This window comes from Hoplias malabaricus, chromosome 4 (assembly GCF_029633855.1).
Source record: "Hoplias malabaricus isolate fHopMal1 chromosome 4, fHopMal1.hap1, whole genome shotgun sequence".
Taxonomy (NCBI): domain Eukaryota; kingdom Metazoa; phylum Chordata; class Actinopteri; order Characiformes; family Erythrinidae; genus Hoplias; species Hoplias malabaricus.
The window spans coordinates 3,978,175-4,003,189 of record NC_089803.1 but is presented as its reverse complement, the minus strand read 5'-3'; the positions used below and the strand labels follow the sequence as shown (position 1 = coordinate 4,003,189).

The 25,015-nt window shown below is 47.5% G+C and overlaps 1 protein-coding gene across 1 annotated transcript; it reads right to left on the bottom strand.

The window, feature by feature from the left end:
* Positions 1-1,307: 1,307 nt before the first annotated feature.
* glmp (glycosylated lysosomal membrane protein) lies at positions 1,308-7,916 on the bottom strand. Its single transcript, XM_066669265.1, has 6 exons — positions 7,743-7,916; positions 6,267-6,539; positions 5,592-5,783; positions 4,209-4,427; positions 2,986-3,251; positions 1,308-1,539 (listed from the first exon to the last, which is right to left on the bottom strand). The coding sequence occupies exons 1-6, from the start codon at positions 7,842-7,844 to the stop codon at positions 1,374-1,376; spliced, it is 1,218 nt and encodes a 405-aa protein (XP_066525362.1). The 5' UTR covers positions 7,845-7,916; the 3' UTR covers positions 1,308-1,373.
* Positions 7,917-25,015: the final 17,099 nt, after the last annotated feature.

The following is a 25,015-nucleotide window of genomic DNA, read 5'->3' as shown; positions in this document are numbered from 1 at the left end:
GAGTAAAAGAGTTATATATAGAACCATTTTATTTATTTATTTTAAATTTTTTGCACAGTATAGAAAAAGAGAATGATTTCTACAACAGAAAAAGTAAAATAATTTTCAGGGAAAGTAAAGAATTTGTGGAAAGCTTGTGTTGCTTATCAAGTCCAACAGCCGTTAAGGGGCAACAATATTCATATGTGAAGAAAATAGAGAAAAAAAACAGTAGTTTTGCGTGTCCCTGATCAAACAATGAGAAAGATGATTGAGGTAAAGAGTAAAGGTGGGTAGGGCCTGGGAGGTCTATTTGGTGTAAAACCCCTGGGCACCTGTGACAGTGAGATTTGTAGTAGAAAATGGTCACGCTTGTGAATCAGTAAATTTGAAGTCACAGAGAAAATTTCTTCACCAGTTTAAACCTGTAGATTTTTTTTTTCCTCTCCCACAAGTACAGCTTAACACTTACACCTTCACACACTCTTCACTGCAGCTGCACAAATCCAGTTCTACACACACAAGTACAAAAACATCATACGCTCACAGTTCTGCTCCAGTTGCAGCAGTAAATATGGTGCAAAACACATTCACACGCTCATATAAAACTTGCACATTCACAAACCAACATGTGAATCTGTGCAGTGCGAGTTACACAGCTGTAGAAAGACTCCTCCGAAATATAGATTTATATTCGTTTTTTGGGGGTGATATTTCTCTTTCACAAACACAAGTTAGTGACTGCACCTGCTCCAATCTGCAGCTACGAGTCTCTAATGCTGTCTTCTTCACTCACACCTGACTACTTCCATGCGCTCTCATGAATATGCCGTGGCCTAAAGCTCCGTCTGAGGTGTCAGCAGCAATGCTGAATGATTTTGTCACATGTGAGTGAAGAAGACAGCATTAGAGACTCGTAGCCGCAGACTGGAGCCGGTGCAGACGGTGGAGACGGACTTGTGTTTGTGAAAGAGAAATATCACCCCCAAAAAAACTTTTTTATATCTATATTTCTGAGGAGTCTTTCTACAGGTGTGTGACTCGCACTGCACAGATTCACATGTTGATTTACGAATGTGTAAGTTTTATACGAGTGTGTGAATGTGTTTTGCACCATATTTACTGCTGCAACTGGAGCAGAACTGTGAGCGTATGATGTTTTTGTACTTGTGTGTGTAGAACTGGATTTGTGCAGCTGCAGTGAAGAGTGTGTGAAGGTGTAACTGTTAAGTTGTATTTGTGGGAGAGGAAAAAAAAATTACAGGTTTGTAAAAGATTTTCTCTGTGACTTTAAATTTACTGATACACAAGTGTGACTATTTTCTACAACTACAAATCTCACTGTCACAGGTGCCCAGGGGTTTTGCATCAAATATACCTCCATATCCAGAGTGTCAGTTGATTGGCTCGTAGCTCGAGGGATCCTTTTTCCGAATGCAGACGTAAACCCCACCCACCAAAATGAGGACGAGTGGTGTTCCCAGTCCGATGGCCATGATGGCCATCACAAGTGGTGAGAAGAAATCAGAGGGAGGAGTCCCCATACCCATCAATAAAGTCCTAGAGAGAGAGAGAGAGCTCAATTTCATAACTACACTTGAAACTCAATACAGATCAATATATTTAGGCTCCGTCCACACAGATCCGGATATGTTTAAAAACTGAGACTGTTTTGAAAATATCCCCTGTCCAGACAACTATGAAAACCACTGCATTTTCATGCCAGTAGGGGGCAATAGTACCTCTTAAAATAGACATGAAAACACATGAGAGAAACAGAGGTTTAATCCCAAATCACTCCATCCTCCCTCTGTAGTGCACTACACACGTCCTGAAACTAGAGGTTAAGAGTGAAGTATATATTTCTAACACACATCATTTCTATTTATTCATCTGTATGAATCTGAACTCTAGTGCTGTCTGTGTGTGTACAGTGTAGTTTGTGACCGATGCAGTTCACTGCAGAGGGAGCGAGAAGCTGTGTGTGTACAGTGTAGTTTGTGACCGATGTAGTTCACTGCAGAGGGAGCGAGAAGCTGTGTGTGTACAGTGTAGTTTGTGACCGATGTAGTTCACTGCAGAGGGAGCGAGGAGCTGTGTGTGTACAGTGTAGTTTGTGACTGATGTAGTTCACTGTAGAGGGAGCGAGGAGCTGTGTGTGTACAGTGTAGTTTATGACTGATGTAGTTCACTGTAGAGGGAGCGAGGAGCTGTGTGTGTACAGTGTAGATTATGACTGATGTAGTTCACTGTAGAGGGAGCGAGGAGCTGTGTGTGTACAGTGTAGTTTATGACTGATGTAGTTCACTGTAGAGGGAGCGAGGAGCTGTGTGTGTACAGTGTAGATTATGACTGATGTAGTTCACTGTAGAGGGAGCGAGGAGCTGTGCGTGTTACAGTGTAGTTTGTGACCGATGTAGTTCACTGCAGAGGGAGCGAGGAGCTGTGTGTGTACAGTGTAGTTTGTGACCGATGTAGTTCACTGCAGAGGGAGCGAGGAGCTGTGTGTGTACAGTGTAGTTTGTGACCGATGTAGTTCACTGCAGAGGGAGCGAGGAGCTGTGTGTGTACAGTGTAGTTTGTGACTGATGTAGCTCACTGTAGAGGGAGCGAGGAGCTGTGTGTGTACAGTGTAGTTTATGACTGATGTAGTTCACTGTAGAGGGAGCGAGGAGCTGTGTGTGTACAGTGTAGTTTATGACTGATGTAGTTCACTGTAGAGGGAGCGAGGAGCTGTGCGTGTTACAGTGTAGTTCACTCTCCAATGAAATGCATCCATCTGCAAAACAGTAGCTTTACAGGAAATGGAAAAAACTGTCTTAACTTAGTAGAAGTCAGTGTATAAAGAGTGTTTCTACTGGTCATTCATCATGACATTTACACCCAGTGTAATGGACAGCTGCTGTGTTCAAATGATTTAGTAAACATCCACAAACACAGAGATACTGACTTTTCTTTGGACAGTGATGATATAATACAATTAAAAACAGTTAAGTGTAAACAGACCAGCTGAGGAAGTGGGTGGAGCTGTAGAATGGGTCTCCGGCCACGCTGAAGCTGATGTTTATGCCGTGGATGATGGGATTGTGGGTAAAGTAGGCAGAGACGAGGGCTGAGGGAGGACGACGATCGAGGGAAGTGGGTGGAGAGTTTTTACACGGCGTAGCGTCCTCCAACACAGGCGTCTTTTTTCGATAAGCCACCGGCTTCCACTGAGAAAATCCTCCAACAAATGAAGTGGAGTTAGCAGGGGACGACTGCCATTCAGATACCTTACAGACAGACAGACAGACAGAGAGAGAGAGAGAGAGAGAGAGAATATGAACAGATTATGGGAGAGAAGCCAAAGACCTCAAGACAGAGAACGTGAAAGAGGGAAATTCAATACAAAACCAGACACAGACTGAAAACACAGAAGTGAAAGAGTGACAGTGTTCCGGTTTTTAAGGAAGTCCTCGGGTTGTCTGTTCCTCCGATCTTTTCAAAAGTGAGTTTCTAGACTCCTCTCTCTGGAGAGTCAGGGTGTGTTCAGACTTGTTCACTGTTAGAGTAAGTGTGAAACACAAAGCCAACTGAGACGGCCCGAGCAGGAGGGTCTCTGTCCATTTCTGCATTACCTTTAGTGCAGTTCGGTTCCAATGTGAATGCAACACAAACCAAACAAAGGAAGCCATGTCCCAGGATTTAACACTAATCCTGAGGTGAGGGAGCAGAGAGCGATAAAAACAAATGATCCAAATACACCCCCTGACGTCTCTCTCTGTGGCGGAGATGCTAGGGTTCCTGCAGGGGAGGAATTTCTGGTGGTGTTTTGACTCTTTATCTGTTTGATTATCTCTCACTGTGTGTACAGGTTGTAAAACATCACTAAGTTTAACACACACAAGCCCAGTAAGGGCTTTAAGCCCAACTGACAACTCTCACACTATAAATATTTATATATGACTTTTTATAAGTGTGTCAGTGTGAACTCAAACCAAACCAGGGCTCTTTTTTTGGTCCAAACAAAGGGAACTGGACTAGAAATGTTAACACACCCTTAAACACAGAGGGGTGTTTCCCCAGACAGTGGACGACAGTATTTTTAATTGTGATTTTGCATTGAAAGGAGGATATAGGACTAGGCTTAGTGAAGTATCTTAGGTTCAAAGTCTCTTGGCTAAACTTCACCGTGTGTTTTACTTCTCGGACGGAGTAGTAGCCTATATTTTCGAAGGTCTCCTTCTCACCTGGAATATTGATGGCGTGTACTCGTCATCAATGAATCTGTGGACGTCTATTTTAGTCTGAAACCCTGCTCTATTCACAGTCTGCAGCTCCAGGACGAAGCGTGATTGGTTGGCCCTCGGCATCACACCCTCCAACCAGACATGCAGCTGGGAGGTGTTAGCCGTGTGAGGGAGGCTAGGCCACGCCTCCTCACGACCCTCGGATTCGAAGGCGGAAAACTGCAAAAACAACACATACGTCAGTGCAATTAACTATTAGCATGAACACCGGAGCTGACAAAAGCTAACTGTCCATTATTAGCTAGGTTTCAGTGGTTATGTTAGCTTTTGATTTGATACAAGGCTAACGAAACACACATACTGCAAGGTTTACATAAAAGTATAACACCATGGCTGATATTTCATTAGCATAACTAGAGAACAATGCTAAGGTTTTTACGCCAGTGTGTGATAATCTACACATGCAGTTAGCACCATGCTGCTAATAATCTTTCATTATTTGCTAGCTTCATTATCCTCCAGCAACACTTGATTGAGTAAATTAGGAACATGTGTTAGGATAATTTTAAAAAGGCACTGAAAAAAATGTCAGGACTAGTTAGCAAGATCTCGTAATTTCAATCTTGTTAACAGACCACTATTAGCCTATTGTTAAATGCTAACTTTAGCATTATCTGTAAAAGATTTATTTTCTGCTAGGAACCACACCAACCACGTGTGTTTATATGTAACTATTGCAACAAAACAGCATTAGCATCTTATTTTCTACATTGCTATTAAAATTTCCGTTCCACCTTAAATGTGTGTATATGGCAAAATGTTACTCTGCACTTTTTAATGTGGAACAGCCCTAGAATTTATCTGCAGCATCATTCAATCCTGTAAAATGGCTGCACACTATATCTGCTGCACCCTTTACGGTGAAATAGCACCAGAAAGTATGTGCTGTGGTAATTAAAATGGAATGGCAGCAGATTTCAACTACTGCACTATTTAAGGTGGAATTGTTCCAGAAAATAAGCTGCAATAATAAAGGTGGAATGTAAGTCGCTCTGCATAAGAGTGTCTGCTAAATTCTGTAAATGTAAATGAATGGGGCAGAATTCAACTACTGCACTATTTAAGGTGGAATGGCACCAGAATTTAAGTCCTGATCTAGTTAAGGTGGAATGTGGCAGAATTCAACTACTGCATTCTAAGGTGAAATGGTTCCAGAGCGCTGTGATAATTCAGGTGGAACTGTGTCAGGTTTTAGCTGCTGCACCGTTTGAAATGGAACTGAAATTAAAGTAAGACTACTTCAACTTTGCGGTGTTTTCAGTTATGTTTTTGCCTGAGTCGATTCCTAAAGTTCAGGCTATTATCGGCGTATCAGTACTTAACCTGTAAACAGAGTGATCCATTGCTGAAGCTGTAGCTCTTGTTCCTCCCACAGATCTTAACTGTGTTCAGTGTGAGGTTCAGGGTGCTGTTCATGTCGCTCCAGGAGAAGTCCTGAAGGTTATATGACTCTAGGAAAATGGACTCGTTCGTTTGAGGGTCTGCAGTGTTATTCAAATCATCATACTCCAACAGCTTCAAGAAACGGATAAAGAAAAGTAAACATATTAAACACCAGATTTCTCATTGTAATTCATTTGTTTGACAAAAGATTCCTTCCAGAAATAAACAATAAATACTGGAACACTGCTGTGAACATACAATGGCATCCAGTCACAGTTTCTATTAGGTCAGGATTAGATGGATGTCCCCTGGATTCACTGGGGAGCTTTATACCCCACTGGTAGGCTACAGGCATGATGACTTGAGGCTCATGTGCAGCTGCTCCAGTGTGTCCCAGGTTTGTCTAAAGAATTCAAATTTAAAAGAACACTAGGTAAAATGTGTTGGTTTGTTTGGCTCCAGGTGCTACCCTCTAATGTAATGCACCTTACTGAAATCAATGGAGAGGGGGAGGGAATAGAATAGTTCCTCCAGAAGTTACATAGTGCAGTTTCTGCCGTGCTGAGCCCAGAGTAGCAACAACAAAGAACAGTGAGAGGAGGAAGCCAGCTGTACCCTGGTGAAGACCAGTACACTGCTGTACTGCACGCTGTCCTCCGGCTCCACCCTTAAGCTTCCCGAGGCATTACGGCTGAGGAAGACAGGCCAGTTGACTGTCACGGAGGACTGTGTGGAGTTGGTGTGAACCAGGAGGACCCCCGGAGCTCCTACGGTGCAGAATAAGAAGTGCAGCGTGTCATTATCCCCCACAGCTCGAGCATGCAGCAGGTCCACTCCAGGGGGCGTTGTGGAGGAAGGCTTTAGACCAGGGTTCAACTCGAGAGACACCTGAGGGTGTACAGAAGGATGTAAACAGACAGTCAGAGCCTTTAAAAGGAGCAATTTATAACATCTACAAAGTGGACCAATGAGGTAGGCGTGTCTAAGTGAGTGAACAGTGAATGGACACAGGGTTTAAAAAACTCCAGCAGACGCTGCCGTGTCTGATCCACTCTACACCAGCACAACACACACTAACACACCACAACCACGTCAGCACTGAGAATCGTCCGCCTCAAACAATACCTGCTCTGTTGGGGTCCTAAACTATACAGAGCAGGGTGTCTGGTGTGAGGTCTGTGGAGCTCAGAGGAATAACAGTGAATGGAGGAACAAGAAGATGGTTTTAATGTTATGGTTGATCTGTAGACAGAGAGCATACATCGGTCCACTGGCATAAAAAGGCTGGCACCCCACTGACTGTAGCCCACTGCTGGTCCACCATCAGACCACTCAGATTACTGTCCTGTACAGGATAGAACTCATTTATAATCTCCTCACACAGAGTTTACATTCACAGAGACTTTTATTCTGGAAAACACACTAATACAGATATTACCAACAACTCTGAGAGATATAATAATGAGTATAAGACTGATATAAAATGATTAAATGATAAAAATGTTGACACTGTGCTGATTTAAATTATTTACTGATCTTATTTATAAACAATAACAAAAAGAACCTAATGAAGGAGAAAAATGTGAATTGGACTGTGAATGGAAAAGTGCTAAAATGTGGCATTTTGTCTAAAGTTCTGTTTAATCAGCAGCGGTCCGCTCTCAGGGGTGTGTAGACAGAGGACATGAACGGGTTAATCTCTGAAATGAAAAGCAGAAGTGAAACCTGTGCAGATAAACGTCCCTGAAACTCATTCTGAGGAACCTCAGGTTCTGTTGTTAATCTCTAAAAATCTGTTAAAATACATTAATGATTTTATGATCAAATTTTGTATGATTTTTTTATAAAAAGACTTTTATATTGTAGTGTATTGTTTATAGCTAGAGACCTGTATCTAAGCAGCAGGCCTCTAATCTGTGAGAAATTCACCTTTAAACATTAAAACACATAGGAATACAGTCATTTGGGAGGTGACGCTTATGAATTAATACTCAGTTGCTCCATCATAAAGAAATATCTAACTTCCATGTATGAAGTTTTCTACAAACATATTAAATGTTAAGTATTAATAAAAATGAATTAAAACATCACCTTTCGTCTGAAGCTATCTGCTTTTCCCATGGATCCATAAACAAAGCCAAGAGTATAAAATAAAACCGCTAAAAAACAGCGAGGTTTAAAGGAGTTTATCATAGTTCAGCTTCATCAAAACACTGCTATTAGCAGCTGACCCGAGCAGCCAGCTTCACCTCAGTGAGCCGGTATCAAAATAAAAGTCCGCCAAACTATTTCTGAACATTTTCTCACACACACCCCTGACAGCAAGGAGAGGGCGGACCACTGTTGACCCACTGAGGGCACAGGTGGAGGTCCACTAGTGTTTTACACAGCGTTTTCTGGGCGGACCGCTGCTGATTAAACAGAGTTTTAGACAAAATGCCACATTTTAGCACTTTTCCATTCACAGTCCAATTTACATTTTTCTCCTTCATTAGGTTCTTTTTGTTAGTGTTTATAAATAAGATCAGTAAATCATTTAAATCAGCACAGTGTCTACATTTTTATCATTCAATCATTTTATATCAGTCTTACACTCATTATTATATCTCTCAGAGTTGTTGGTGATACTTGTATTAGTGTGTTTTCCAGAATAAAAGTCTCTGTGAGTGTAAAATCTGTGTGAGGAGATTATAAATGAGTTCTATCCTGTGCAGGACAGTAATCTGAGTGCTCCGATGGTGGACCAGCAGGGGTCTACAGTTAGTGGTGTGTCAGCCTTTTTATGCCAGTGGACCGATATATGCTCGATGTGTGAGTGAATGTGTGTTGCCCTGTGAAGGGCTGGTGCAAGTGGTCCCCACAAGGTGGAGACACATTCTGGAGTGGGCGCCAGCCTTTTCGCACACACACAAACATATATATTCACTCACACACTCTTAAACATAATGTGACTATATACAGGTGCTGGTCATAAAATTAAAATATCATGAAAAAGTTTATTTATTTCAGTAATTCTATTCAGAAAGTGAAACTTGTATATTATAATCATTCATTACACACAGACTGATATATTTCAAGTGTTTATTTTAATTTGGTGATTATAACTGACAACTAATGAAAAACCCAAATTCAGTGTCTCAGAAAATTAGAATATTGTGAAAAGGTTCAATATTGAAGACACCTGGTGCCACACTCTAATCAGCTCATAATTAACTCAAAACACCTGCAAAGACCTTTAAATGGTATCTCAGTGTAGTTCTGTAGGCTCCACAATCATGGGGAAGAATGCTGACTGACAGTCGTCCACAATACGACCATTGACACCTTACACAAGCAGGGCAAGACACAAAAGATCATTGTAAAGAGGCTGGCTGTCCACAGAAAAAGATGTGGTAGAAAAAATTCTACAAGCAATAGGTATAACCGCACCCAGGAGAGGACTGTGAAACAAAACCCATTCAATAATGTGGGGGAGATTCACAAAGACTGGACTGCAGCTGGAGTCAGTCCTTCAAGAACCACCACGCACAGACGTATGTAAGACATGGATTTCAGTGTCACATTCTTTATGCCAAGAACAAGAGACAGCATTAGAAGTGCCTCACTTCTAAAAAGGAATGGACTGCTGCTGAGTGGTCCAAAGTTATGTTCTCTGATGAAAGTAAATTTTGTATTTCCTTTGGAAATCAAGGTCCCAGAGTCTGGAGGAAGAGAGGAGAGTCACAGAATCCACAGTGTAAAGTTTCCACAGTCAGTGATGGTTTGTGGTGCCATGTCATCTGCTGGTATTGGTCCACATCTACCAGGAAGTTTTGGAGAACTTCATGCTTCCTGCTGCTGACCAACTTTATGGAGATGCAGTTTTCATTTTCCAACAGGACTTAGCACCTGCACACAGTACCAAATCTACCAGTACCTGGTTTAAGGACCATGGTCTCCCTGTTCTTAATTGGTCAGCAAACTCTCCTGACCTTAGCCCCATAGAAAATCTATGGCGTATTGTGAAGAGAAACCCAACAATGCAGAAGAGCTGAAGGCCACCATCAGAGCAACCTGGGCTCTCAAAACACCTGAGCAGTGCCACAGACTGATCCACTCCATGCCACGCCGCATTGCTGCAGTAATTCATGCAAAAGGAGTCCCGACTAAGTATTGACTGCTGTACATGTTCATACTTTTCAGTCGGCCAGCCTTTTTTTTTCTAAAAATCTGTTTTTCTGTATTGGTCTTTAGTAATTTTCTAATTTTCTGAGACACTGAATTTGGGGTTTTCATTAGTTGTCAGTTATAATCTTTTTCATGATATTCTAATTTATGACCAGCACCTGTATTTTACCTTATCTGTAATTAACTGTAAAACATGGGGAGAGAATGCATCACAAAGTGGAGAATAGTGCAGTTTGGTAGGTAGATGTGCAGGCTGTGTTTCATGAGTATTTTGCTTTGTAGGCTCTCTGTACATCATGTGTATGGACACACGTTTCTAAACCACATCCTGCTGAAGATATGCATAGTTGTCAAGCTGTGGGACTGTGGTAGAGTTACCCTGCTGTGTCTTTATGGTAAAAAAAAAGTGATGAAGTAAAGGTGTCTATGCGTTTTAAGATTCAGCTGAATATATAAAAACTGAATATATGAAACCACTGTAAAGAGAAAGCACAAGTGAAACCTGTGTTCTCAGAAAAAAAAAACCCATTCGAAAGAGAAAACAACAGGTTTCAGAGGTCTGTCTAAAGAAAACAATTTTCCAACACATGCTCATCCAACATTACTTCTGAAATAAAGGGTTTGAAGCTGGAGTAGATGATTTTTTAGAATGAAGTGAGTATACACTAGTTTTTAGGGAAAAGAAAAGAAACTAACCCAAAAAGCAACACTCCCATTTTCCAGCCATCTTTCCAAAGATAGCCCCTAAGTCACACAGAGAGAAGAGCAAAGGGCTTCATTTTCAAACACAGTCCACCTCCCTCATGTCTCTCTCACATGTAAGACGACACTCACCAGCTCCAGCAGTGGTCACTCTGTTTCTCCCTCTGGCTTCATTCAGACTTTAATTTGGAAAACCTCTGTCTTTCGTCTTCACTCATGTGCAAATGAATACATTTAAAGTGCACATTCATGTGGGCAGTGTCATATACAGGGTGAGTGTGTGAGAGACTGGGTGAGTGTGTGACACTGTCCACAGGTGTGAGTGTGTGAGACTGTCCACAGGTGTGAGTGTTTAGTGTGTGAGACTGTCCACAAGTGTGAGTGACTGGGTGAGTGACAGTGTGAGTGTGTGAGACTGTCCACAAGTGTGAGTGACTGGGCGAGTGTGTGACACTGTCCACAGGTGTGAGTGTGTGAGTGACTGGGCGAGTGTGTGAAACTCTCCACAGGTGTGAGTGTGTGAGACTGTCCACAGGTGTGAGTGTGTGAGTGACTGGGCGAGTGTGTGAAACTCTCCACAGTTGTGAGTGTGTGAGTGACTGGGCGAGTGTGTGAAACTCTCCACAGTTGTGAGTGTGTGAGTGACTGGGTGAGTGTGTGAGACTGTCCACAGGTGTGAGTGACTGGGTGAGTGTGTGAGACTGTCCACAGGTGTGAGTGACTAAGTGAGCGTGTGAAACTGTCCACATGTGTGAGTGTGTGAGTGACTGGGTGAATTTGTGAGACTGTCCACAGATGTAAGTGACTGGGTGAGTGTGTGAGACTGTCCACAGGTGTGAGTGACTGGGTGAGTGTGTGAGACTGTCCACAGATGTGAGTGATTGGGTGAGTGTGTGAGTGACTGGGTGAGTGTCTGAAACTGTCCACAGGTGTGAGTGACTAAGTGAGTGTGTGAAACAGTCCACAGGTGTGAGTGTGTGAGTGACTAAGTGAGTGTGTGAAACTGTCCACAGATGTGAGTGACTGGGTGAGTGTGTGAAACTGTCCACAGGTGTGAGTGACTGGGTGAGTGTGTGAAACTGTCCACAGGTGTGAGTGACTAAGTGAGTGTGTGAAACTGTCCACAGGTGTGAGTGACTGGGTGAGTGTGTGAGACTGTCCACAGGTGTGAGTGTGTGAATGACAGGGTGAGTGTGTGAGACTGTCCACAGATGTGAGTGTATGAAACTGTCCACAGGTGTGAGTGACTGGGTGAGTGTGTGAGACTGTCCACAGATGTGAGTGACTGGGTGAGTGTGTGAGACTGTCCACAGGTGTGAGTGTGTGAATGACAAGGTGAGTGTGTGAGACTGTCCACAGATGTGAGTGACTGGGTGAGTGTATGAAACTGTCCACAGGTGTGAGTGACTGGGTGAGTGTGTGAGACTGTCCACAGATGTGAGAGACTGGGTGAGTGTGTGACACTGTCCACAGGTGTGAGTGTGTGAGAGACTGGGTGAGTGTGTGACACTGTCCACAGGTGTGAGTGTGTGAGAGACTGGGTGAGTGTGTGAAACTGTCCACAGGTGTGAGTGACTGGGTGAGTGTGTGAGACTGTCCACAGATGTGAGTGACTGGGTGAGTGTATGAAACTGTCCACAGGTGTGAGTGACTGGGTGAGTGTGTGAGACTGTCCACAGATGTGAGAGACTGGGTGAGTGTGTGACACTGTCCACAGGTGTGAGTGTGTGAGAGACTGGGTGAGTGTGTGACACTGTCCACAGGTGTGAGTGTGTGAGACTGTCCACAGGTGTGAGTGTTTAGTGTGTGAGACTGTCCACAAGTGTGAGTGACTGGGTGAGTGTGTGAGACTGTCCACAAGTGTGAGTGACTGGGCGAGTGTGTGACACTGTCCACAGGTGTGAGTGACTGGGCGAGTGTGTGACACTGTCCACAGGTGTGAGTGACTGGGCGAGTGTGTGAAACTCTCCACAGGTGTGAGTGTGTGAGTGACAGTGTGAGTATGTGAGACTGTCCACAGGTGTGAGTGACTGGGCGAGTGTGTGAAACTCTCCACAGGTGTGAGTGTGTGAGTGACTGGGTGAGTGTGTGAGACTGTCCACAGATGTGAGTGACTGGGTGAGTGTGTGAGACTGTCCACAGGTGTGAGTGATTGGGTGAGTGTGTGAGACTGTCCACAGGTGTGAGTGTGTGAGTGACTGGGTGAGTGTGTGAGACTGTCCACAGATGTGAGTGACTGGGTGAGTGTGTGAGACTGTCCACAGGTGTGATTGACAGGGTGAGTGTGTGAGACTGTCCACAGGTGTGAGTGACTAAGTGAGTGTGTGAAACTGTCCACATGTGTGAGTGTGTGAGTGACTGGGTGAATTTGTGAGACTGTCCACAGATGTAAGTGACTGGGTGAGTGTGTGAGACTGTCCACAGGTGTGAGTGGCTGGGTGAGTGTATGAGTGACTGGGTGAGTGTGTGAGACTGTCCACAGATGTGAATGATTGGGTGAGTGTGTGAGTCACTGGATGAGTGTGTGAAACTGTCCACAGGTGTGAGTGACTAAGTGAGTGTGTGAAACTGTCCACATGTGTGAGTGTGTGAGTGACTGGGTGAATTTGTGAGACTGTCCACAGGTGTGAGTGTGTGAGTGAGTGTGTGAAACTGTCCACAGGTGTGAGTGTGTGAGTGACTGGGTGAGTGTGTGAGACTGTCCACAGATGTGAGTGTGTGAGTGACTGGGTGAGTGTGTGAGACTGTCCACAGAAGTGAGTGACTGGTTGAGTGTGTGAGACTGTCCACAGGTGTGAGTGACAGGGTGAGTGTGTGAGACTGTCCACAGGTGTGAGTGACTGGGTGAGTGTGTGAGACTGTCCACAGGTGTGAGTGTGTGAGTGACTGGGTGAGTGTGTGAGACTGTCCACAGGTGTGAGTGATTGGGTGAGTGTGTGAAACTGTCCACAGGTGTGAGTGTGTGAGTGACTGGGTGAGTGTGTGAGACTGTCCACAGGTGTGAGTGTGTGAGTGACTGGGTGAGTGTTTGAGACTGTCCACAGGTGTGAGTGACTGGGTGAGTGTGTGAAACTGTCCACAGGTGTGAGTGTGTGAGTGACTGGGTGAGTGTGTGAGACTGTCCACAGGTGTGAGTGACAGGGTGAGTGTGTGAGACTGTCCACAGGTGTGAGTGACTGGGTGAGTGTGTGAGACTGTCCACAGGTGTGAGTGTGTGAGTGACTGGGTGAGTGTGTGAAACTGTCCACATGTGTGAGTGTGTGAGTGACTGGGTGAGTGTGTGAGACTGTCCACAGGTATGAGTGACTGGGTGAGTGTGTGAGACTGTCCACAGGTGTGAGTGACTAAGTGAGCGTGTGAAACTGTCCACATGTGTGAGTGTGTGAGTGACTGGGTGAATTTGTGAGACTGTCCACAGATGTAAGTGACTGGGTGAGTGTGTGAGACTGTCCACAGGTGTGAGTGACTGGGTGAGTGTGTGAGACTGTCCACAGATGTGAGTGATTGGGTGAGTGTGTGAGTGACTGGGTGAGTGTCTGAAACTGTCCACAGGTGTGAGTGACTAAGTGAGTGTGTGAAACAGTCCACAGGTGTGAGTGTGTGAGTGACTGGGTGAGTGTGTGAAACTGTCCACAGATGTGAGTGACTGGGTGAGTGTGTGAAACTGTCCACAGGTGTGAGTGACTGGGTGAGTGTGTGAAACTGTCCACAGGTGTGAGTGACTAAGTGAGTGTGTGAAACTGTCCACAGGTGTGAGTGACTGGGTGAGTGTGTGAGACTGTCCACAGGTGTGAGTGTGTGAATGACAGGGTGAGTGTGTGAGACTGTCCACAGATGTGAGTGTATGAAACTGTCCACAGGTGTGAGTGACTGGGTGAGTGTGTGAGACTGTCCACAGATGTGAGTGACTGGGTGAGTGTGTGAGACTGTCCACAGGTGTGAGTGTGTGAATGACAAGGTGAGTGTGTGAGACTGTCCACAGATGTGAGTGACTGGGTGAGTGTATGAAACTGTCCACAGGTGTGAGTGACTGGGTGAGTGTGTGAGACTGTCCACAGATGTGAGAGACTGGGTGAGTGTGTGACACTGTCCACAGGTGTGAGTGTGTGAGAGACTGGGTGAGTGTGTGACACTGTCCACAGGTGTGAGTGTGTGAGAGACTGGGTGAGTGTGTGACACTGTCCACAGGTGTGAGTGTGTGAGACTGTCCACAGGTGTGAGTGTTTAGTGTGTGAGACTGTCCACAAGTGTGAGTGACTGGGTGAGTGTGTGAGACTGTCCACAGGTGTGAGTGTGTGAGTGACTGGGTGAGTGTGTGAGACTGTCCACAGGTGTGAGTGATTGGGTGAGTGTGTGAAACTGTCCACAGGTGTGAGTGTGTGAGTGACTGGGTGAGTGTGTGAGACTGTCCACAGGTGTGAGTGTGTGAGTGACTGGGTGAGTGTTTGAGACTGTCCACAGGTGTGAGTGACTGGGTGAGTGTGTGAAACTGTCCACAGGTGTGAGTGTGTGAGTGACTGGGTGAGTGTGTGAGACTGTCCACAGGTGTGAGTGACAGGGTGAGTGTGTGAGACTGTCCACAGGTGTGAGTGACTGGGTGAGTGTGTGAGACTGTCCACAGGTGTGAGTGTGTGAGTGACTGGGTGAGTGTGTGAAACTGTCCACATGTGTGAGTGTGTGAGTGACTGGGTGAGTGTGTGAGACTGTCCACAGGTATGAGTGACTGGGTGAGTGTGTGAGACTGTCCACAGGTGTGAGTGACTAAGTGAGCGTGTGAAACTGTCCACATGTGTGAGTGTGTGAGTGACTGGGTGAATTTGTGAGACTGTCCACAGATGTAAGTGACTGGGTGAGTGTGTGAGACTGTCCACAGGTGTGAGTGATTGGGTGAGTGTGTGAGTGACTGGGTGAGTGTCTGAAACTGTCCACAGGTGTGAGTGACTAAGTGAGTGTGTGAAACAGTCCACAGGTGTGAGTGTGTGAGTGACTGGGTGAGTGTGTGAAACTGTCCACAGATGTGAGTGACTGGGTGAGTGTGTGAAACTGTCCACAGGTGTGAGTGACTGGGTGAGTGTGTGAAACTGTCCACAGGTGTGAGTGACTAAGTGAGTGTGTGAAACTGTCCACAGGTGTGAGTGACTGGGTGAGTGTGTGAGACTGTCCACAGGTGTGAGTGTGTGAATGACAGGGTGAGTGTGTGAGACTGTCCACAGATGTGAGTGTATGAAACTGTCCACAGGTGTGAGTGACTGGGTGAGTGTGTGAGACTGTCCACAGATGTGAGTGACTGGGTGAGTGTGTGAGACTGTCCACAGGTGTGAGTGTGTGAATGACAAGGTGAGTGTGTGAGACTGTCCACAGATGTGAGTGACTGGGTGAGTGTATGAAACTGTCCACAGGTGTGAGTGACTGGGTGAGTGTGTGAGACTGTCCACAGATGTGAGAGACTGGGTGAGTGTGTGACACTGTCCACAGGTGTGAGTGTGTGAGAGACTGGGTGAGTGTGTGACACTGTCCACAGGTGTGAGTGTGTGAGAGACTGGGTGAGTGTGTGACACTGTCCACAGGTGTGAGTGTGTGAGACTGTCCACAGGTGTGAGTGTTTAGTGTGTGAGACTGTCCACAAGTGTGAGTGACTGGGTGAGTGTGTGAGACTGTCCACAAGTGTGAGTGACTGGGCGAGTGTGTGACACTGTCCACAGGTGTGAGTGACTGGGCGAGTGTGTGAAACTCTCCACAGGTGTGAGTGTGTGAGTGACAGTGTGAGTATGTGAGACTGTCCACAGGTGTGAGTGACTGGGCGAGTGTGTGAAACTCTCCACAGGTGTGAGTGTGTGAGTGACTGGGTGAGTGTGTGAGATTGTCCACAGATGTGAGTGACTGGGTGAGTGTGTGAGACTGTCCACAGGTGTGAGTGATTGGGTGAGTGTGTGAGACTGTCCACAGGTGTGAGTGTGTGAGTGACTGGGTGAGTGTGTGAGACTGTCCACAGATGTGAGTGACTGGGTGAGTGTGTGAGACTGTCCACAGCTGTGATTGACAGGGTGAGTGTGTGAGACTGTCCACAGGTGTGAGTGACTAAGTGAGTGTGTGAAACTGTCCACATGTGTGAGTGTGTGAGTGACTGGGTGAATTTGTGAGACTGTCCACAGATGTAAGTGACTGGGTGAGTGTGTGAGACTGTCCACAGGTGTGAGTGGCTGGGTGAGTGTATGAGTGACTGGGTGAGTGTGTGAGACTGTCCACAGATGTGAATGATTGGGTGAGTGTGTGAGTCACTGGATGAGTGTGTGAAACTGTCCACAGGTGTGAGTGACTAAGTGAGTGTGTGAAACTGTCCACATGTGTGAGTGTGTGAGTGACTGGGTGAATTTGTGAGACTGTCCACAGGTGTGAGTGTGTGAGTGAGTGTGTGAAACTGTCCACAGGTGTGAGTGTGTGAGTGACTGGGTGAGTGTGTGAGACTGTCCACAGATGTGAGTGTGTGAGTGACTGGGTGAGTGTGTGAGACTGTCCACAGAAGTGAGTGACTGGTTGAGTGTGTGAGACTGTCCACAGGTGTGAGTGACAGGGTGAGTGTGTGAGACTGTCCACAGGTGTGAGTGACTGGGTGAGTGTGTGAGACTGTCCACAGGTGTGAGTGTGTGAGTGACTGGGTGAGTGTGTGAGACTGTCCACAGGTGTGAGTGATTGGGTGAGTGTGTGAAACTGTCCACAGGTGTGAGTGTGTGAGTGACTGGGTGAGTGTGTGAGACTGTCCACAGGTGTGAGTGTGTGAGTGACTGGGTGAGTGTTTGAGACTGTCCACAGGTGTGAGTGACTGGGTGAGTGTGTGAAACTGTCCACAGGTGTGAGTGTGTGAGTGACTGGGTGAGTGTGTGAGACTGTCCACAGGTGTGAGTGACAGGGTGAGTGTGTGAGACTGTCCACAGGTGTGAGTGACTGGGTGAGTGTGTGAGACTGTCCACAGGTGTGAGTGTGTGAGTGACTGGGTGAGTGTGTGAAACTGTCCACATGTGTGAGTGTGTGAGTGACTGGGTGAGTGTGTGAGACTGTCCACAGGTATGAGTGACTGGGTGAGTGTGTGAGACTGTCCACAGGTGTGAGTGACTAAGTGAGCGTGTGAAACTGTCCACATGTGTGAGTGTGTGAGTAACTGGGTGAATTTGTGAGACTGTCCACAGATGTAAGTGACTGGGTGAGTGTGTGAGACTGTCCACAGGTGTGAGTGACTGGGTGAGTGTGTGAGACTGTCCACAGATGTGAGTGATTGGGTGAGTGTGTGAGTGACTGGGTGAGTGTCTGAAACTGTCCACAGGTGTGAGTGACTAAGTGAGTGTGTGAAACAGTCCACAGGTGTGAGTGTGTGAGTGACTGGGTGAGTGTGTGAAACTGTCCACAGATGTGAGTGACTGGGTGAGTGTGTGAAACTGTCCACAGGTGTGAGTGACTGGGTGAGTGTGTGAAACTGTCCACAGGTGTGAGTGACTAAGTGAGTGTGTGAAACTGTCCACAGGTGTGAGTGACTGGGTGAGTGTGTGAGACTGTCCACAGGTGTGAGTGTGTGAATGACAGGGTGAGTGTGTGAGACTGTCCACAGATGTGAGTGTATGAAACTGTCCACAGGTGTGAGTGACTGGGTGAGTGTGTGAGACTGTCCACAGATGTGAGTGACTGGGTGAGTGTGTGAGACTGTCCACAGGTGTGAGTGTGTGAATGACAAGGTGAGTGTGTGAGACTGTCCACAGATGTGAGTGACTGGGTGAGTGTATGAAACTGTCCACAGGTGTGAGTGACTGGGTGAGTGTGTGAGACTGTCCACAGATGTGAGAGACTGGGTGAGTGTGTGACACTGTCCACAGGTGCGAGTGTGTGAGAGACTGGGTGAGTGTGTGACACTGTCCACAGGTGTGAGTGTGTGAGAGACTGGGTGAGTGTGTGACACTGTCCACAGGTGTGAGTGTGTGAGACTGTCCACAGGTGTGAGTGTTTAGTGTGTGAGACTGTCCACAAGTGTGAGTGACTGGGTGAGTGTGTGAGACTGTCCACAGGTGTGAGTGTGTGAGTGACTGGGTGAGTGTGTGAGACTGTCCACAGGTGTGAGTGATTGGGTGAGTGTGTGAAACTGTCCACAGGTGTGAGTGTGTGAGTGACTGGGTGAGTGTGTGAGACTGTCCACAGGTGTGAGTGTGTGAGTGACTGGGTGAGTGTTTGAGACTGTCCACAGGTGTGAGTGACTGGGTGAGTGTGTGAAACTGTCCACAGGTGTGAGTGTGTGAGTGACTGGGTGAGTGTGTGAGACTGTCCACAGGTGTGAGTGACAGGGTGAGTGTGTGAGACTGTCCACAGGTGTGAGTGACTGGGTGAGTGTGTGAGACTGTCCACAGGTGTGAGTGTGTGAGTGACTGGGTGAGTGTGTGAAACTGTCCACATGTGTGAGTGTGTGAGTGACTGGGTGAGTGTGTGAGACTGTCCACAGGTATGAGTGACTGGGTGAGTGTGTGAGACTGTCCACAGGTGTGAGTGACTAAGTGAGCGTGTGAAACTGTCCACATGTGTGAGTGTGTGAGTGACTGGGTGAATTTGTGAGACTGTCCACAGATGTAAGTGACTGGGTGAGTGTGTGAGACTGTCCACAGGTGTGAGTGATTGGGTGAGTGTGTGAGTGACTGGGTGAGTGTCTGAAACTGTCCACAGGTGTGAGTGACTAAGTGAGTGTGTGAAACAGTCCACAGGTGTGAGTGTGTGAGTGACTGGGTGAGTGTGTGAAACTGTCCACAGATGTGAGTGACTGGGTGAGTGTGTGAAACTGTCCACAGGTGTGAGTGACTGGGTGAGTGTGTGAAACTGTCCACAGGTGTGAGTGACTAAGTGAGTGTGTGAAACTGTCCACAGGTGTGAGTGACTGGGTGAGTGTGTGAGACTGTCCACAGGTGTGAGTGTGTGAATGACAGGGTGAGTGTGTGAGACTGTCCACAGATGTGAGTGTATGAAACTGTCCACAGGTGTGAGTGACTGGGTGAGTGTGTGAGACTGTCCACAGATGTGAGTGACTGGGTGAGTGTGTGAGACTGTCCACAGGTGTGAGTGTGTGAATGACAAGGTGAGTGTGTGAGACTGTCCACAGATGTGAGTGACTGGGTGAGTGTATGAAACTGTCCACAGGTGTGAGTGACTGGGTGAGTGTGTGAGACTGTCCACAGATGTGAGAGACTGGGTGAGTGTGTGACACTGTCCACAGGTGTGAGTGTGTGAGAGACTGGGTGAGTGTGTGACACTGTCCACAGGTGTGAGTGTGTGAGAGACTGGGTGAGTGTGTGACACTGTCCACAGGTGTGAGTGTGTGAGACTGTCCACAGGTGTGAGTGTTTAGTGTGTGAGACTGTCCACAAGTGTGAGTGACTGGGTGAGTGTGTGAGACTGTCCACAAGTGTGAGTGACTGGGCGAGTGTGTGACACTGTCCACAGGTGTGAGTGACTGGGCGAGTGTGTGAAACTCTCCACAGGTGTGAGTGTGTGAGTGACAGTGTGAGTATGTGAGACTGTCCACAGGTGTGAGTGACTGGGCGAGTGTGTGAAACTCTCCACAGGTGTGAGTGTGTGAGTGACTGGGTGAGTGTGTGAGATTGTCCACAGATGTGAGTGACTGGGTGAGTGTGTGAGACTGTCCACAGGTGTGAGTGATTGGGTGAGTGTGTGAGACTGTCCACAGGTGTGAGTGTGTGAGTGACTGGGTGAGTGTGTGAGACTGTCCACAGATGTGAGTGACTGGGTGAGTGTGTGAGACTGTCCACAGCTGTGATTGACAGGGTGAGTGTGTGAGACTGTCCACAGGTGTGAGTGACTAAGTGAGTGTGTGAAACTGTCCACATGTGTGAGTGTGTGAGTGACTGGGTGAATTTGTGAGACTGTCCACAGATGTAAGTGACTGGGTGAGTGTGTGAGACTGTCCACAGGTGTGAGTGGCTGGGTGAGTGTATGAGTGACTGGGTGAGTGTGTGAGACTGTCCACAGATGTGAATGATTGGGTGAGTGTGTGAGTCACTGGATGAGTGTGTGAAACTGTCCACAGGTGTGAGTGACTAAGTGAGTGTGTGAAACTGTCCACATGTGTGAGTGTGTGAGTGACTGGGTGAATTTGTGAGACTGTCCACAGGTGTGAGTGTGTGAGTGAGTGTGTGAAACTGTCCACAGGTGTGAGTGTGTGATTGACTGGGTGAGTGTGTGAGACTGTCCACAGATGTGAGTGTGTGAGTGACTGGGTGAGTGTGTGAGACTGTCCACAGAAGTGAGTGACTGGTTGAGTGTGTGAGACTGTCCACAGGTGTGAGTGACAGGGTGAGTGTGTGAGACTGTCCACAGGTGTGAGTGACTGGGTGAGTGTGTGAGACTGTCCACAGGTGTGAGTGTGTGAGTGACTGGGTGAGTGTGTGAGACTGTCCACAGGTGTGAGTGATTGGGTGAGTGTGTGAAACTGTCCACAGGTGTGAGTGTGTGAGTGACTGGGTGAGTGTGTGAGACTGTCCACAGGTGTGAGTGTGTGAGTGACTGGGTGAGTGTTTGAGACTGTCCACAGGTGTGAGTGACTGGGTGAGTGTGTGAAACTGTCCACAGGTGTGAGTGTGTGAGTGACTGGGTGAGTGTGTGAGACTGTCCACAGGTGTGAGTGACAGGGTGAGTGTGTGAGACTGTCCACAGGTGTGAGTGACTGGGTGAGTGTGTGAGACTGTCCACAGGTGTGAGTGTGTGAGTGACTGGGTGAGTGTGTGAAACTGTCCACATGTGTGAGTGTGTGAGTGACTGGGTGAGTGTGTGAGACTGTCCACAGGTATGAGTGACTGGGTGAGTGTGTGAGACTGTCCACAGGTGTGAGTGACTAAGTGAGCGTGTGAAACTGTCCACATGTGTGAGTGTGTGAGTAACTGGGTGAATTTGTGAGACTGTCCACAGATGTAAGTGACTGGGTGAGTGTGTGAGACTGTCCACAGGTGTGAGTGACTGGGTGAGTGTGTGAGACTGTCCACAGATGTGAGTGATTGGGTGAGTGTGTGAGTGACTGGGTGAGTGTCTGAAACTGTCCACAGGTGTGAGTGACTAAGTGAGTGTGTGAAACAGTCCACAGGTGTGAGTGTGTGAGTGACTGGGTGAGTGTGTGAAACTGTCCACAGATGTGAGTGACTGGGTGAGTGTGTGAAACTGTCCACAGGTGTGAGTGACTGGGTGAGTGTGTGAAACTGTCCACAGGTGTGAGTGACTAAGTGAGTGTGTGAAACTGTCCACAGGTGTGAGTGACTGGGTGAGTGTGTGAGACTGTCCACAGGTGTGAGTGTGTGAATGACAGGGTGAGTGTGTGAGACTGTCCACAGATGTGAGTGTATGAAACTGTCCACAGGTGTGAGTGACTGGGTGAGTGTGTGAGACTGTCCACAGATGTGAGTGACTGGGTGAGTGTGTGAGACTGTCCACAGGTGTGAGTGTGTGAATGACAAGGTGAGTGTGTGAGACTGTCCACAGATGTGAGTGACTGGGTGAGTGTATGAAACTGTCCACAGGTGTGAGTGACTGGGTGAGTGTGTGAGACTGTCCACAGATGTGAGAGACTGGGTGAGTGTGTGACACTGTCCACAGGTGTGAGTGTGTGAGAGACTGGGTGAGTGTGTGACACTGTCCACAGGTGTGAGTGTGTGAGAGACTGGGTGAGTGTGTGACACTGTCCACAGGTGTGAGTGTGTGAGACTGTCCACAGGTGTGAGTGTTTAGTGTGTGAGACTGTCCACAAGTGTGAGTGACTGGGCGAGTGTGTGACACTGTCCACAGGTGTGAGTGACTGGGCGAGTGTGTGAAACTCTCCACAGGTGTGAGTGTGTGAGTGACAGTGTGAGTATGTGAGACTGTCCACAGGTGTGAGTGACTGGGCGAGTGTGTGAAACTCTCCACAGGTGTGAGTGTGTGAGTGACTGGGTGAGTGTGTGAGACTGTCCACAGATGTGAGTGACTGGGTGAGTGTGTGAGACTGTCCACAGGTGTGAGTGATTGGGTGAGTGTGTGAGACTGTCCACAGGTGTGAGTGTGTGAGTGACTGGGTGAGTGTGTGAGACTGTCCACAGATGTGAGTGACTGGGTGAGTGTGTGAGACTGTCCACAGGTGTGATTGACAGGGTGAGTGTGTGAGACTGTCCACAGGTGTGAGTGACTAAGTGAGTGTGTGAAACTGTCCACATGTGTGAGTGTGTGAGTGACTGGGTGAATTTGTGAGACTGTCCACAGATGTAAGTGACTGGGTGAGTGTGTGAGACTGTCCACAGGTGTGAGTGGCTGGGTGAGTGTATGAGTGACTGGGTGAGTGTGTGAGACTGTCCACAGATGTGAATGATTGGGTGAGTGTGTGAGTCACTGGATGAGTGTGTGAAACTGTCCACAGGTGTGAGTGACTAAGTGAGTGTGTGAAACTGTCCACATGTGTGAGTGTGTGAGTGACTGGGTGAATTTGTGAGACTGTCCACAGGTGTGAGTGTGTGAGTGAGTGTGTGAAACTGTCCACAGGTGTGAGTGTGTGAGTGACTGGGTGAGTGTGTGAGACTGTCCACAGATGTGAGTGTGTGAGTGACTGGGTGAGTGTGTGAGACTGTCCACAGAAGTGAGTGACTGGTTGAGTGTGTGAGACTGTCCACAGGTGTGAGTGACAGGGTGAGTGTGTGAGACTGTCCACAGGTGTGAGTGACTGGGTGAGTGTGTGAGACTGTCCACAGGTGTGAGTGTGTGAGTGACTGGGTGAGTGTGTGAGACTGTCCACAGGTGTGAGTGATTGGGTGAGTGTGTGAAACTGTCCACAGGTGTGAGTGTGTGAGTGACTGGGTGAGTGTGTGAGACTGTCCACAGGTGTGAGTGTGTGAGTGACTGGGTGAGTGTTTGAGACTGTCCACAGGTGTGAGTGACTGGGTGAGTGTGTGAAACTGTCCACAGGTGTGAGTGTGTGAGTGACTGGGTGAGTGTGTGAGACTGTCCACAGGTGTGAGTGACAGGGTGAGTGTGTGAGACTGTCCACAGGTGTGAGTGACTGGGTGAGTGTGTGAGACTGTCCACAGGTGTGAGTGTGTGAGTGACTGGGTGAGTGTGTGAAACTGTCCACATGTGTGAGTGTGTGAGTGACTGGGTGAGTGTGTGAGACTGTCCACAGGTATGAGTGACTGGGTGAGTGTGTGAGACTGTCCACAGGTGTGAGTGACTAAGTGAGCGTGTGAAACTGTCCACATGTGTGAGTGTGTGAGTGACTGGGTGAATTTGTGAGACTGTCCACAGATGTAAGTGACTGGGTGAGTGTGTGAGACTGTCCACAGGTGTGAGTGACTGGGTGAGTGTGTGAGACTGTCCACAGATGTGAGTGATTGGGTGAGTGTGTGAGTGACTGGGTGAGTGTCTGAAACTGTCCACAGGTGTGAGTGACTAAGTGAGTGTGTGAAACAGTCCACAGGTGTGAGTGTGTGAGTGACTGGGTGAGTGTGTGAAACTGTCCACAGATGTGAGTGACTGGGTGAGTGTGTGAAACTGTCCACAGGTGTGAGTGACTGGGTGAGTGTGTGAAACTGTCCACAGGTGTGAGTGACTAAGTGAGTGTGTGAAACTGTCCACAGGTGTGAGTGACTGGGTGAGTGTGTGAGACTGTCCACAGGTGTGAGTGTGTGAATGACAGGGTGAGTGTGTGAGACTGTCCACAGATGTGAGTGTATGAAACTGTCCACAGGTGTGAGTGACTGGGTGAGTGTGTGAGACTGTCCACAGATGTGAGTGACTGGGTGAGTGTGTGAGACTGTCCACAGGTGTGAGTGTGTGAATGACAAGGTGAGTGTGTGAGACTGTCCACAGATGTGAGTGACTGGGTGAGTGTATGAAACTGTCCACAGGTGTGAGTGACTGGGTGAGTGTGTGAGACTGTCCACAGATGTGAGAGACTGGGTGAGTGTGTGACACTGTCCACAGGTGTGAGTGTGTGAGAGACTGGGTGAGTGTGTGACACTGTCCACAGGTGTGAGTGTGTGAGAGACTGGGTGAGTGTGTGACACTGTCCACAGGTGTGAGTGTGTGAGACTGTCCACAGGTGTGAGTGTTTAGTGTGTGAGACTGTCCACAAGTGTGAGTGACTGGGTGAGTGTGTGAGACTGTCCACAGGTGTGAGTGTGTGAGTGACTGGGTGAGTGTGTGAGACTGTCCACAGGTGTGAGTGATTGGGTGAGTGTGTGAAACTGTCCACAGGTGTGAGTGTGTGAGTGACTGGGTGAGTGTGTGAGACTGTCCACAGGTGTGAGTGTGTGAGTGACTGGGTGAGTGTTTGAGACTGTCCACAGGTGTGAGTGACTGGGTGAGTGTGTGAAACTGTCCACAGGTGTGAGTGTGTGAGTGACTGGGTGAGTGTGTGAGACTGTCCACAGGTGTGAGTGACAGGGTGAGTGTGTGAGACTGTCCACAGGTGTGAGTGACTGGGTGAGTGTGTGAGACTG